The following is a 12,325-nucleotide window of genomic DNA, read 5'->3' as shown; positions in this document are numbered from 1 at the left end:
AGCTTAGCCTCTGCCTGCTCGGCCTTCATGCCTAATGGAAAAATACTCTTTTCAAATTCAAAAGCCTATTCATTACTGCCTTTCTCCTCTGAAATGCATTACCAGTTTTATCATCAGGAAGAACTTAATTATTTTTCTTTTTCTATTGGCTTATGTTTATTCTTCATAAAATGACTTTTCTTCCACTTAACGGGCTCAGAAATAAGCTCCTATATTGAGTTTTGCGGACTTGAGAGCATAAATCAGCTCTGCTGGCTAAATGCCTCGCTACCTGAAACTTCATAATGTAGCTGGAACTAAATTGTGCTCTGGAGCAGTGAGTCTTTAAACCTGCTTAGTGATTTACAAGCGCAAAATGGTGAAGAGTCTCTAAGAAGGACCAGACGCTCCCTCTCCTGATTCTTGAGCAAGCTCTTCCTCACTTATTTCAGGGGCTCTGAGCTCACGAGAGAAATCCTAACCAAGTTTATCTTGCGAGGAAAACCCATCTTAAATGCTCAGTAAAGAAAGAATAATTCTTCTCCCGCTTAACCACGAAAGAACAACATCTGTTTCTAACGTCAGCTTTTTATTTTTTTTTTTTTATCTTTCATTTTTTTGTTGGTAAATCTCCCAGACAACAGCAGTTCTGTAGAGAGTTTAAATATGAAGGAATGGCAGGACGGGCTAAGGGCACTTCTACCCAACATTAACATCAACTTTGGTGGACTGCCCAATTCTTCCTCCCCCTCCAACGCCAACCACACTGCACCAACGTCCAACCCCGCCACCACCGACAGCCTGAGTTGGGACAGCCCTGGCAGCTGGACAGACCCAGCCATCATCACAGGTAACTTTCTCGCTCCTTCGGCTCCACTGACTGCCATCCATTTGGTTTTTGGCACAGATTAAATGCACACAGAGGTCTCTTCGACATCAGCCTCTTTCCGCAAAGCCGCAGGCGTGGGGCGGCCTCTCTCGTCCTCTGGGGTCCCGCAGTCTCTGTTAGCTGCGTTGGCCTCGTTGTATCAGAAGGCATTCGGTGCCTCGGTTGCTTCTCTGGGTGTAAGTAGGTGCCAGCGTCTGGCAGCACGTGCACATTTTTCAGGTCTCAAAGAACAAAAGTATCTGACTTACCCTTTTAAAGGAACATACTCCACTTTTGAAAATAAAGCTCTCTATTATAAGGCTATCTTGTTTACGTACCCCCGTTCAAGAAGGCGAAGCACGATTGGGGAGTAATGGCATACGATTCTGGGGGCTCCTTTCTGCAGCTCTGCCTCTGTGACAGTGGGGGGTGATGTCTGTGTCGTTGAAGAGGAGGCATGGGTTTCTCTGACAATGAATCATGGTCCTCGTGGGCAGAGAATTACAAAGAACATAAGATTAAAAAGGTCTCCTTTGGAAGGAGTTTAAGATGTGTTAAGTTTTCTGTTTCTTTTTGGATAAGCTAATCACCGAGACCTTATTTTTTTTTTTTTCCAATGGACTTCTTATTCTTGTTTCACAAACTCACCATTTTCCCCCTTGTTTTCTGTTCTCTCCTTAGGTATCCCAGCAACTTCAGGAAACAGTTTAGACTCTCTTCAAGATGACAATCCTCCACACTGGCTAAAATCCCTTCAGGCCCTCACAGAGATGGACGGCCCCAGTGCTGCTCCATCACAGACCCACCACAGCGCCCCCTTCAGCACACAGATCCCTCTGCACAGAGCCAGTTGGAACCCCTACCCTCCTCCTTCAAACCCTTCCAGCTTCCACTCCCCACCCCCAGGCTTTCAGACAGCCTTCAGACCCCCCAGCAAAACCCCCACAGATTTACTACAGAGCTCAACACTGGACCGCCACTAGGGAAAGAGGAGAGACCGTTAGAAAATGCAGGATTTGTCCCGCCCTGTTTTCTCCCTCTCGGCCCACCCACAGCTCCCTTCTCATTCTTACGTTCTGAAGAATCCAGTTCCTGATCAATTTTTTTTCTCCCCACCCCCAGATGCAATGCGATCACAGGGTCATTACCATCTTTTTTTTTTTAATTGTAAACATTTCTGTTGATCCAGCATTTGAGTGACACTGTTGAATGTTTCCTAAAAATGCCTTTTTAAGGAGGGGAAAAAAAAGAAAAGAAATCAAAGGGCAGTCTCAATACTTAGAAAATTACTGTTTGTCTGTTGCGCATAATAATGACATAATCTGCTTAGCAGAAAATGACGATTAATCTTTAGGGAAGGTCAAGTAAATGCATTATCAACTGCAAAAGTTTTGAAAACCAGGTTAGTTGAAATGAGATTGCTAAGTGCATGGGGGAAAGTGGTGGTCCTGGAATCCATCTTGTATTCAGCTTATCACCATTGCAGGGAAAATGCTTTTAATTTAATTTGATGTTTAATTCTTTTGGCAAGTTGGTGGAGAGGACTTGATTGTGTCGTTAAGCAAAAGAATTTATTGGAAGCTGACGGAAAGACCAACTGATCTGTAGCAGTAACTGGCCTATTGCTAAAGAATTAATAAGGAGGGGAGAAGTGATTTTTTTTTAAGGAGAAAAAATTGTTGGCTTTAGATTTAAAGTAAATTCAGATGTTTTAAAGAAAAAAAGTATTCACAGATTTAATACCTATGCATAACATAAGAGCTGAAATATAAGTGATTTCTTCAGTCTTTCTCCTCTGTCAGAATCTTTTTTTCTTTTACCTTAAAGTCGCCTGACTAGGGCGCTCTGAGATAGCACTGCTCTGGGGCCATCCGATCACCATCTGGAGCAAATCTCTGACCTCCTTGCCTGCAGCTTTTACTTAACCCTGTAGTTTCTGGACGTTTGTGCAGTATTGAAAAGACAGGAGAAAAGAAAACAGAAACCTGGTTATAACCTGACGCTAAAACTAAAAACAAGGAAATGTACCTCTTTCTTCAGAATTAAAACTAAAATCTTAAATAAAACAGAAAACTTGATGATGACCCTTGGGTTGTTCTTGTTTTTGTTTTTTCATTTTCTCACGTGTGACCTTGAAACATTGTGTGGTAGCAGTCGTCCGACGTTTCCGTTGATCTTCACATCGTCGACAATAGGAAAAATTATGCAGCAGAAGAAATTAGAAAAAGAATTCATCTTATCATCAGTCTTTGCCATCTTTGAACATCAGCCCGTCTTGTCCTCAAGACTTCCTCTCCCGGTGGCTTTTTGGTAGAAGATAACTTCCCCTCCCGGTGGCTTTTCGGTAGAAGATAACTTTCCTGTGCTATTATATTATGCAGACCAGACCTTCCCAACTGAGACACCTCATGAGCCAGGCAGCAGCAAATGGGTTGTTGATGTGCCCAGATGTTGGTTGGCTTGAGCGGTCTGGCGGGAGGAAGAGCCGCTGTGCTGTGCAAGTAGCAGTCCCGTGTGTGAGTGCCATGATAGGAAAGAGATTGAGAGGACACTGACGTAGACATCCCACAGACAAAGCTGTGACCAACCCATTCCAGGGAGTACCTAACGATGGGAGAAGGTCACATCACTGACCAGCAGAGGGAGGGGGGCGGGTAGGATGAAATGTTGCCCACCAGGTTCCTAAGAATCTATATGGGTTGCATTTCCTGGCTTGGATGACATTGGCGAGTCCAAAGCTGGAGTTTGCATCTTTTCAGCACGTCCATTAACGGAATCATTGTCAAATGAATTAAGTAGTCCTTGTAAGCCATGCATTTCACACTTATTTCTTTTTCTTCTTACCTATACTTTGTACTTCAATTTGCTACCAAAAGCCTAAATAAATAAATAAATAACAAAAAAATAAACACAAAAAAACAATTTCCACAGTTTTTGAAAAATGAACAGGATAATCTCAAATGTCACCACAAAAACAGGTTGACCAGATGGATAGTAAATCGGGTGGGTTTTTGTTTGTTTGTTTGTTTGTTTTTAATCAGAATGTTACTCTGATAGAGGACTAGAAATTGCAGACTCTCTGTGTCCTATGCACCTTGCTTCGGTCTCCTGAATTTTCCCATTGCGTTGCAAAGTGATAGACCAACACACAGATAATATTCAGGTAGCGGTGAGTTGTAATCAAGGCTTTTGAGGGAGGAGGTCTTGGATATTCCTCTTCCTGAAATACGGGTGTATCAATACAAATGTTGCTTTTTCTGTAAAAGAAGAGAAATTCTACCTTGCAATATGTGCTGTGATTGTATGTTCAATGAATCAAACATAAAACTATAAAACTTACCATCTAAAGAATAATAAATGAAAACCTGTGTGCCTCCACCCAAGTCAAACATAGAACCAGCAATATCTTAAGGACTCCGCTCTGGCCCTCTCCAGTTATACTTCCTTTTTTTTAACCGTCCACAAGTAACTATTCTCTTGAGTTTTTGTGTTAATCTTTCTTTTCTTGAGAGTCTTGCCACTGACATGTGTATCCCTGAATAATACATTGTTTGGGTTTTAAAGACTGAGTAGGAAACCCAAATCTAGCTAGCTGTGTAAGGAAAGGGCAGTACTGTCACCATTAGATCAAGGCTTTTAGGAGATGATACAACTAAACATTCTCCGGGTCATAGTCTGGCTTTAGCTTCCCTGATAATTTATAAAAGCCAATTCTGGGGAAGACAATGCAAGATCACAAATGAATCCTGGACAACAGGGTCCGCCGTGGGCCAGGCATCTGTCAGGGCTGTTTTGAGAGTCCAATCCTGGGTGCCTGACAGACACCTGGTCTGCAGAAGTAGTCTGCTGTCTCTTCTGTGTGGAAGCTCCCCATGGCTTCCCTCCAGTCCTCTGAAGAAGCCAAAGCATAAGCTGTGACATTGGGGTGTTTAACACAGGCTGATCAATTCACCCTCCAGGCCATGGTGAAGGGAGCAGAAATTTTATTAGGTTTGGTCAAAATCAGATAAGTATGAAAAAAACCTGAACCAAACTGACTTGGGCCGTCTGTTGGTATCAGAGCAGTGGTGGGAGTCTTGGAGTCAACAGCCCTCAGTAGTTCTCTCCTGGGTCACAGAACTCAGATCTGGCGCACAGCTGCCATTCCTGGTATTTCCTTTCACCTCTCTCCTTTCTTGCGTGTTTCCCCCTCCGATATTCCTATATGTTATATCCTACTTTTTTTTTTTCAATTCTCCAATTTTATTGGAGGGACATTCTCCACTAACTTCTTGAGAAAGGTGCATGGGAGATAAATATTAGCAATTTGTGTATCCAAAAGGGAAATATTCTCAGTTGATAGTTTGATGGGTATAGGATTCTAAATTATAGATTTTTTTTCCTTTAGAATTATTTTTAATGTTTATTTTTTTAGAGAGACAGAGGCAGAGCTCAAGCAGGGGAGGAGCAGAGGGAGAGGGAGACAAAGAATCCAAAGGAGGCTCCAGGCCCTCAGCTGTCAGCACAGAGCCCAGTGTGGGGCTTGAATCCATGAATTGTGAGATCATGACCTGAGCCAAAGTTGGATGCTTAACCGACAGCCACTCAGGTACCTCTGGAGTTTTAAAGGCATTGGTCTGTCTTCTTGTTTCCAGTATTGCTGTTTAAAAACCCAAAGCCATATTGATCCTTTATGTGTAATTTTTTTTTTTTTTGTCCCTCTCTGGAAACTTGTAAAAATTATCTGTAGTGTTCTGGAGTTTCTCAATAGTGTTCCTTTGTATAACTCAATTTTAATTCATTGTGCTGCACACAATGGCTACACGGGAGATTTTTAAGACCTGGTGATTCCTGTCCTTCAATTCTGGGATATTTTGTTGACTTATTCACTAGTGAGTTTCTTGCTGTTATTTTCTCTGTCCTCCCTTTTTAGAAATCCTGTTATTCAAATATCGGACCTTCTGGACTTTCCTTCTGCTTTTCTTTTTTCCAGTTTCCATCTGTGTCTTTGCTCTTCTTCCTAAGAAGTTTTATTTCAGTGTTACTGTTTATATTTGTAGTTTTATTCTCCTTGGGTTGTTTCTGTTTCCCCAAGGTGGTTTTATCTATTTGCTTTGATCTCGATCTTTCCTATTAGAGACTTCTCAGATCCTTGATTACCTGCTTGGGAATAAGACTATAAAAAGCTGATAGAAGGGTTTGGAAGGATGCAGCTTTGCTAACTTTGAACTTCACTATTGGAAGATCTAGATGGGCTCTGTGTTGGGGAACCCCTAGTGTCAATGTCTTTTGGGCTGGTCAGTTCTGTAGAGAAGAGTTGCATGATGGCTGGCTTGCAGGGTAAGAGTCTGACTGCCAGAGCTCTATTGATAGTCTCTGTATTCATTATGCATCTATTTACTTAATCCCTGTCTTGAGGTCTTTCCTCTCTGGGGATTAAGTCTCCAGACATCTGCCCACTTAGGAGACATGTGGTTGTACCATGGTGTTGAGTGGGGAATGAACATTGGGAACTAACTTCTTACAATAGTCTTCTCAGTAGTTTTTATTTTAAACATTTTTTTTTTATTTTTATTTATTTCTAGAAGAGAGAGAGAGAGAGCGACAGCATGAGCAGGGGAGGGTCAGAGAGAGAGGGAGACACAGACTCCGAAATAGGCTCCAGGCTCTGAGCTGGCAGTCAGCACAGAGCCCGACGCGGGGCTCGAACCCACGAACCGCGAGATCATGACCCAAGTGAAAGTCAGACGCTTAACCGACTAAGCCACCCAGGCGCCCCTATTTTAAACATTTTTTTAATGTTTATTTTTGAGAGAGAGACAGTGAGAGCGAGGGAGGGGCAAAGAGAGAGGGAGACACAGAATCCAAAGCAGGCTCCGGGCTCTGAGCTGTCAGCACAGAGTTAGATGTGAGGCTCAAACCCACGGACTGTGAGATCATGACCTGAGCCAAAGCTGGATGCTTAACTGACTGAGCCACCCAGGCGCCCCTCAGTAGTCTATGTTTTATCTCCATCCTGCACATTTTATCCTTGGTTCTAGGGGTACTTGACACTGTCAGTTTCTGTGTTCTTGAAGATTCTTTGGTGTAAACTGCTTTGGATCTCAGCTTTCCCCACTGCTGGCTTGAGTTTTGTCAAAGCAGCGGAGTTCACTCAACTATCTACTTTCTAGGTTGTCAGTTTTGTTCTGTTGTCTCCTCTCTTGTTCTTGTATTCTTTCCTTATTCTAATTTCAGTAGACCTTTAAGAAGAAATGAAATATGTAAGTTTAATCTACCATCTTAGTCCAGATTTGTGCTCTGATTTTGTAAGTGAAGAGGCATAGTTTGTCAGGCAGTAAGGTAGAGGGAACCTCTTGCCATTGGCCAATGAGCACTAGCCACCATATTGTATATTCCTTGGTTTGAATGGCACCTGCCATGTTTGTTTTGTTTATCTTGAAGTGGTTTCTCTCTTTTTAATATCCTCTTTTCCAGTGAAGGTCTTTTGATTTATAGTCAATAGTTCACTTTCCAAAAGCTCATCATATGGGGATTGCTTAAATGGTTAAAATTTTAGTCTGGATATCAAAGACAAGGTTTACTGCCTTTTTAGGGGGACAGTGTTACAAGTCATGGATGTAGGTCATTTTCTAGGCTGCACTGAATTAGAATGATTCTACAAATTGCAGAGGAGAAAAGAATACCCTATCCTTAACTACACGAATTGTACTTTGTGAGTAGGTAATACATGTCAACAAAGTCTTCCCACAAGGATTTTACCCTTTAAAGGGTAAAAATCATTATTTACTTGGGAGTAACCCAAACAAATTGAGAAAGAACATTAATATTGGCTCAAATGTTTAGGGCACATCTGATAAAGAAAGAATTGGCCAATTCCCATTTGATCCATCCCTGCGGGAAACTGAGCATATTAGGCAGATGTTTGTAAGTATAGTCATGGTACCTTCTTCCACAGCATCCCTTCATAATTGAACCAACTACGTGTACAAGGTATATTAATAGAAATTAAAAGACTAAATAGAATTTGTGTGTGTGTAGGCTGGGTGATTTTAAAACTCTAAGGCTTATAAATAAGAGCATTTAAAGAGAAATAATGATCTGCAGCTTTCTTATTGTCACCTTTACTATTTGTAAAACTAAAACACTGTTATTAAAATGCCATGCATATTACATATAATGCAGAAGACTTTTTTAAAATTTTGTTCCAGTAGCACAAATTTTTCAGCTTTTATCAGTCTCCGTAATATGCAAAAAGCAGATAAATAAGCCCAAAGAACTTGGGTTTTTGGCCTGGGTCACAGATTTAATAGCAGAGCTAGGACTAATTATTACCCATCCTCAATCACATTTTTCTATAACATTGGTCATACTACATTTCTGTCCCAAAGCTTCAAATGCTTTGCCACATTTCTTGTTTATATTTATTGAATTGCTGTGATAAGGGTGAGATTATGTTTCTCCTTTATTTTAGCTAAGTGGTGCTGGAAGAAAAGAGTTTGAAGAGACACTCTTTGTTCCAAATCAGAGAGGGTGAGTCAAAGGTTGGTTGGAAAATAGAACTCTCTGGGACTTCTTGACTGTTTTGTGCTCATATTTTGTTTACATTAAATTAGACTACCAAGTTAGCCAATATCTTCCGGATTTCCTACAGCTAAGGAACAAGGACAAAGTGATTGCCTTCAGATATTTGAAGGACAGTTACATAGGCAAGGAAATAGGATGCAGACACAACTGGAACTACAATGTGAAAAGGAGATTTGGGTTTAATTTAGTCTAACACTTTTTTCAAAACATGTAGTATGGGCCGGGCATAAGGCCAGGTTCTTCAGGAGGTACAAAGATGAAATGATCTCTACTCTCATAATCTGGAAAAGTGTGGATAGTCAACCCTAAAGACTGAATGTGTCAGAAGTACAAAATGTCAAAGTGACTCAAACTGTTGAGAGCTTTAGATAAGCTGAGACTTGGTGGGTGAGGGGTGCTGTCTGAGTGAAGAAAAACTTCGTGGTGAGATTGCATAGGATATGTTTGGGGATTGCATCTCAGTTTGGAAGAGACCTGGGGTTTGTGCATGGGGCTCATGAGAGAGAAAGTCTGAGGGTGGGTTGGGCAGTGCTTTCACTGTAAGTGGGCCACTGACAATTTCTCTTTTGGGGGAGAGATATGATAGGATTGTGCTTTATGAATATACAGTCCTAGATTTAAGACGGTAGAGGCACTGGACCTTCTTTTGGTTCGTGAAAGAACCCAAAGGACCTAGTGTTTGGCCTCAGAGGGGCCTTTGGTGACTCCCTGAAGTTGTCTGCAAAATATAGTATGTGCATATGTGTTTTATGAAAACATTAAAAAGGTCCATGGTACAATAAAAAGTCTGGCTGGTAAACTAGCAAGATAGTCCAGCTAAAGGTAATTGGTTGATAAGGGGGTGTGAATGGAAAGAAGGGGAAAGAATTCAAGAAGGATTTCAGAAACTTGAATCTTGGCAAGTTATTGGATGCAGTTAAAGGATAAAAGTAAAATAATTTCAGAACTTTCTTAGGTTTCTCCTAGAACCTCCACTAGGCTGTAAGCTCTTTGAGGGCAGGGAACACATCTGCTTGTTTAATAACCCTTCTAGCCCCAGCTCTTAACCAAGTGCCCAGCGCATGGTAGCCTCTCAATAAATATTTACCTGGATGAGAGTGAAATATGCTATGACTGTGGTTCTGAGCCAGACCACTGGAATAAATGCATTGTGCTTAAAAGAAATGTGGCTTCATGTAAAGAAACTAGTTTAAATCTTTAAGTAAGATTTAATAAGATGGTTCTTATTTTTGGATTTGTTGAGTTTGAGGTTTTAGCAAGTCGTCCAGGTGGAGATGTGCAGGAAATAGCTGGAAATTTGTGTGGGACTTGGGGGAAAGGCCAAAGGTAGAAATATAGTCTGGAGTCCTCTTTATAGGGGAGGGAGTGAGATAGATATATTGGGAAAAATAGAGATGAGTGGTCTGAGACAAAGGAAAGCAGCGTATGTATCATCAGTCTTGGACCATTTCTAGGCGAGAATTATTCAAACTGGCCTTCTCTATCAGGGTTCCATCAGGAAACCGGGGAGTCCACACCCACTGGAAAGGCAGGGAGAGGAAAAGTCAGGAGGATCTCTGCTAGTTTTCAGGAGACCTGGAAGTTGCAGGAGGCAGAAAAGCCTTCACCAAAGAGCTCTCAGCTGCTTGCAACACCAACCTGGTGATTCTCAGAAGGTCTCTGGGTCGATGGCCACCTACTCTGGTCGATGGCCACCTACCTGCCCATAGCTGCCTCCTCTAGAAGTGAAGCCACTTCTCTCTCACCTTTCACATTTTACTAACATGCCTCTTATGAGAGGATCTAACCTGGGATCCTGATAGAAGGGACCAGAACCTGATACAGAGGAGAGGGGTGCAGGGTGTGGGACTAATGATTAACTGTCAACACACACACTGACCCCTATGGTTTTGCAGCATCTAGAATGGGTCCTGTCACCTCTTTGTCGATACTCTCTGAAAGCTGCCCCGCCTCCAGTGCAGTCATAATGAAATTTAGGTTTTGCTAGGGTGGCACCCAGGGCCCCCTCCCCTAACAGACAGACGATATTCTCTATTTCATGAGACCATGCACCTGTTCCTTGCATATCTGTTCCCTCTGCCTGGAAGCCACACACCATTCATATTCTCATCATGGCAGTCTGCTCCGTGAAGCTTTCTCTCACATTCCTAGGCAAGCTCAGGCGGTCCCACCTCCCTCAGTACCTTATATATGCCTTCATCAATGAAAGGATGGTTCTTTTTGTTTACACATACCCAGGGCTTAGCATACTACCTGACCTTTGGTTTGGGTAAATGAGGGAAGGAAGGAAGGAAGGGAGGGAGGGAGGGAGGGAGGGAGGAAGGAAGGAAGGAGGGAGGGAGGGAAGGAAAGGAGGGAGGGAAGGAAAGGAGGGAGGGAAGGAAAGGAGGGAGGGAGGGAGGAAATTTTGGAGGCTAGGGTGCTATTAAATTTTATTGGCAAGAGATCAGTAATAATCTTCAAGGGACTGGTTTTAATCCTGTAGAGATACTAAAAGTAATTTTTTAAGCCAATTGCAATAGATTGAAGAATGGAGAATGACTAGGAATTAAAGAATTGGAAATCATTTACTGCCAAGAAGTGTGATGAAAGGATACTGACAACACAACTTGAGAGGCACACACGGAGGAAAAGACACTCCTTCCCACCCTGAAGGAAGTCAGGAGCCCCTTAGAAGTCAGAGAAGACAAACTGAAAAAGTAAATTTGAATAAGAAAACAATTGAACAGAATCAAGAGCACAAGTGGAGGTTGATGCTTAGGAAGAGGGATACTTTTCCCTCCAAGATAGTAGCAAATAAGAGATAGGGTTTTGAGGTAAAGACAAGAAATGTTAAGGGAATCAGCTCAGTGTTATGAGGAAGCCAGGTCTAGAATGGGGATTTAGAGCTTGAGGATGTACTAATGCACAACTACCATTTTGGTGAAAGTATAGATAAAAAGAATGGTAAACAAGTAGGAAGGGCCTAAGGAGATTGGCATAGATCTGAAATGGACCCAGTTGGAATGATTTAACGTTGCCCAGAATACTGATCAGTGTGAGAGTACGAGAAAGGGTAGAGGGTGGTGCAGATGACCATAAATAGACACGGCAGACAATCTGGGGGACTTTGGGAGGGGTGAAAGTATCAGTGTGCTCACCATGAGGTTTGGGCCCACAGAAGGCCAACAGTAGGGGATGTTCTTAAACCACACCCCAGTCTCCCAGATTAGGGATTGGTACCCACGAAGCTGTGCACTCAAAGAGTCTATTATGGGAGACAGAGCCATGTGAAGGAACAGCTCACCAACTATGAAGTTGGACCTCTCTGTGATCCCTAGATTTTCTCCCCAAATTTCAGCATTTTATGATTATTTTGGGATTATGGACAAAAATAAGAATACAAAATAAAGGGTGAAACTTAACAGAATGTACACAGAATTCTTTTCTAAAATTCACAATACCCAAATTCCATAGATTGACTTTCTTCCAGGGACATCTGTATTTTCTTGTCAATAATACCCATATCATTCTTTTTTTTTTTTTTTTAATTCTAAACATCTGTTGAACACAGAGGTACTAGGCTGTGACATGTTTTAGGGATACAGCTGAGAATAAAACAGACGTGGCTCTTTTCTTAGAGCTCATATTTGAGTGATAGAGATAACCAGTAAGCAAATAGTCCAGGAGTGAATATACACTCTTATCAGAAATACGGAAGTACAGGTTTATGTCCTTAAGATAAGGAAAACATTTGGAAGCAAAACTCAAAATACAAGACCCGAAAGGCAAAATATAATCAGTTGACTAAACCTAAATTTTATAGACATTTTAAAATAAAACACCATTAACAAAACTAGATCAACAACAGACTGGGAGAAAATACTGGCAGGCTATGTTTTAAAAATCTTAAATAACCTCGAGATTCCCAGG

At 41.7% G+C, this 12,325-nt stretch overlaps 1 protein-coding gene across 5 annotated transcripts in view; it reads left to right on the top strand.

Annotated features, from left to right (window-relative positions):
* CNOT4 (CCR4-NOT transcription complex subunit 4) overlaps window positions 1-2,918 on the top strand; it is a 137,605-nt gene extending 134,687 nt beyond the window's left edge. For 3 of the 5 annotated variants that reach the window (XM_039242820.1, XM_039242803.1, XM_039242811.1), the window contains exons 11-12: window positions 617-829; window positions 1,529-2,918. In XM_039242820.1, coding sequence (XP_039098751.1) covers window positions 617-829; window positions 1,529-1,830 — 515 coding nt within the window. In that variant the 3' untranslated portion in view covers window positions 1,831-2,918. The remainder of the gene's footprint in view (window positions 1-616; window positions 830-1,528) is intronic. The other 2 variants (XM_039242837.1, XM_039242828.1) reach the window with 1 other exon arrangement.
* The last annotated feature ends 9,407 nt before the right edge of the window (window positions 2,919-12,325 follow it).

Source organism: Hyaena hyaena, unplaced genomic scaffold (genome assembly GCF_003009895.1).
Source record: "Hyaena hyaena isolate Hyena2069 unplaced genomic scaffold, ASM300989v1 scaffold_8, whole genome shotgun sequence".
NCBI lineage: Eukaryota > Metazoa > Chordata > Mammalia > Carnivora > Hyaenidae > Hyaena > Hyaena hyaena.
Note: the sequence above shows the minus strand (reverse complement) of the source record. Positions and strands in the feature narration are given on the sequence as shown.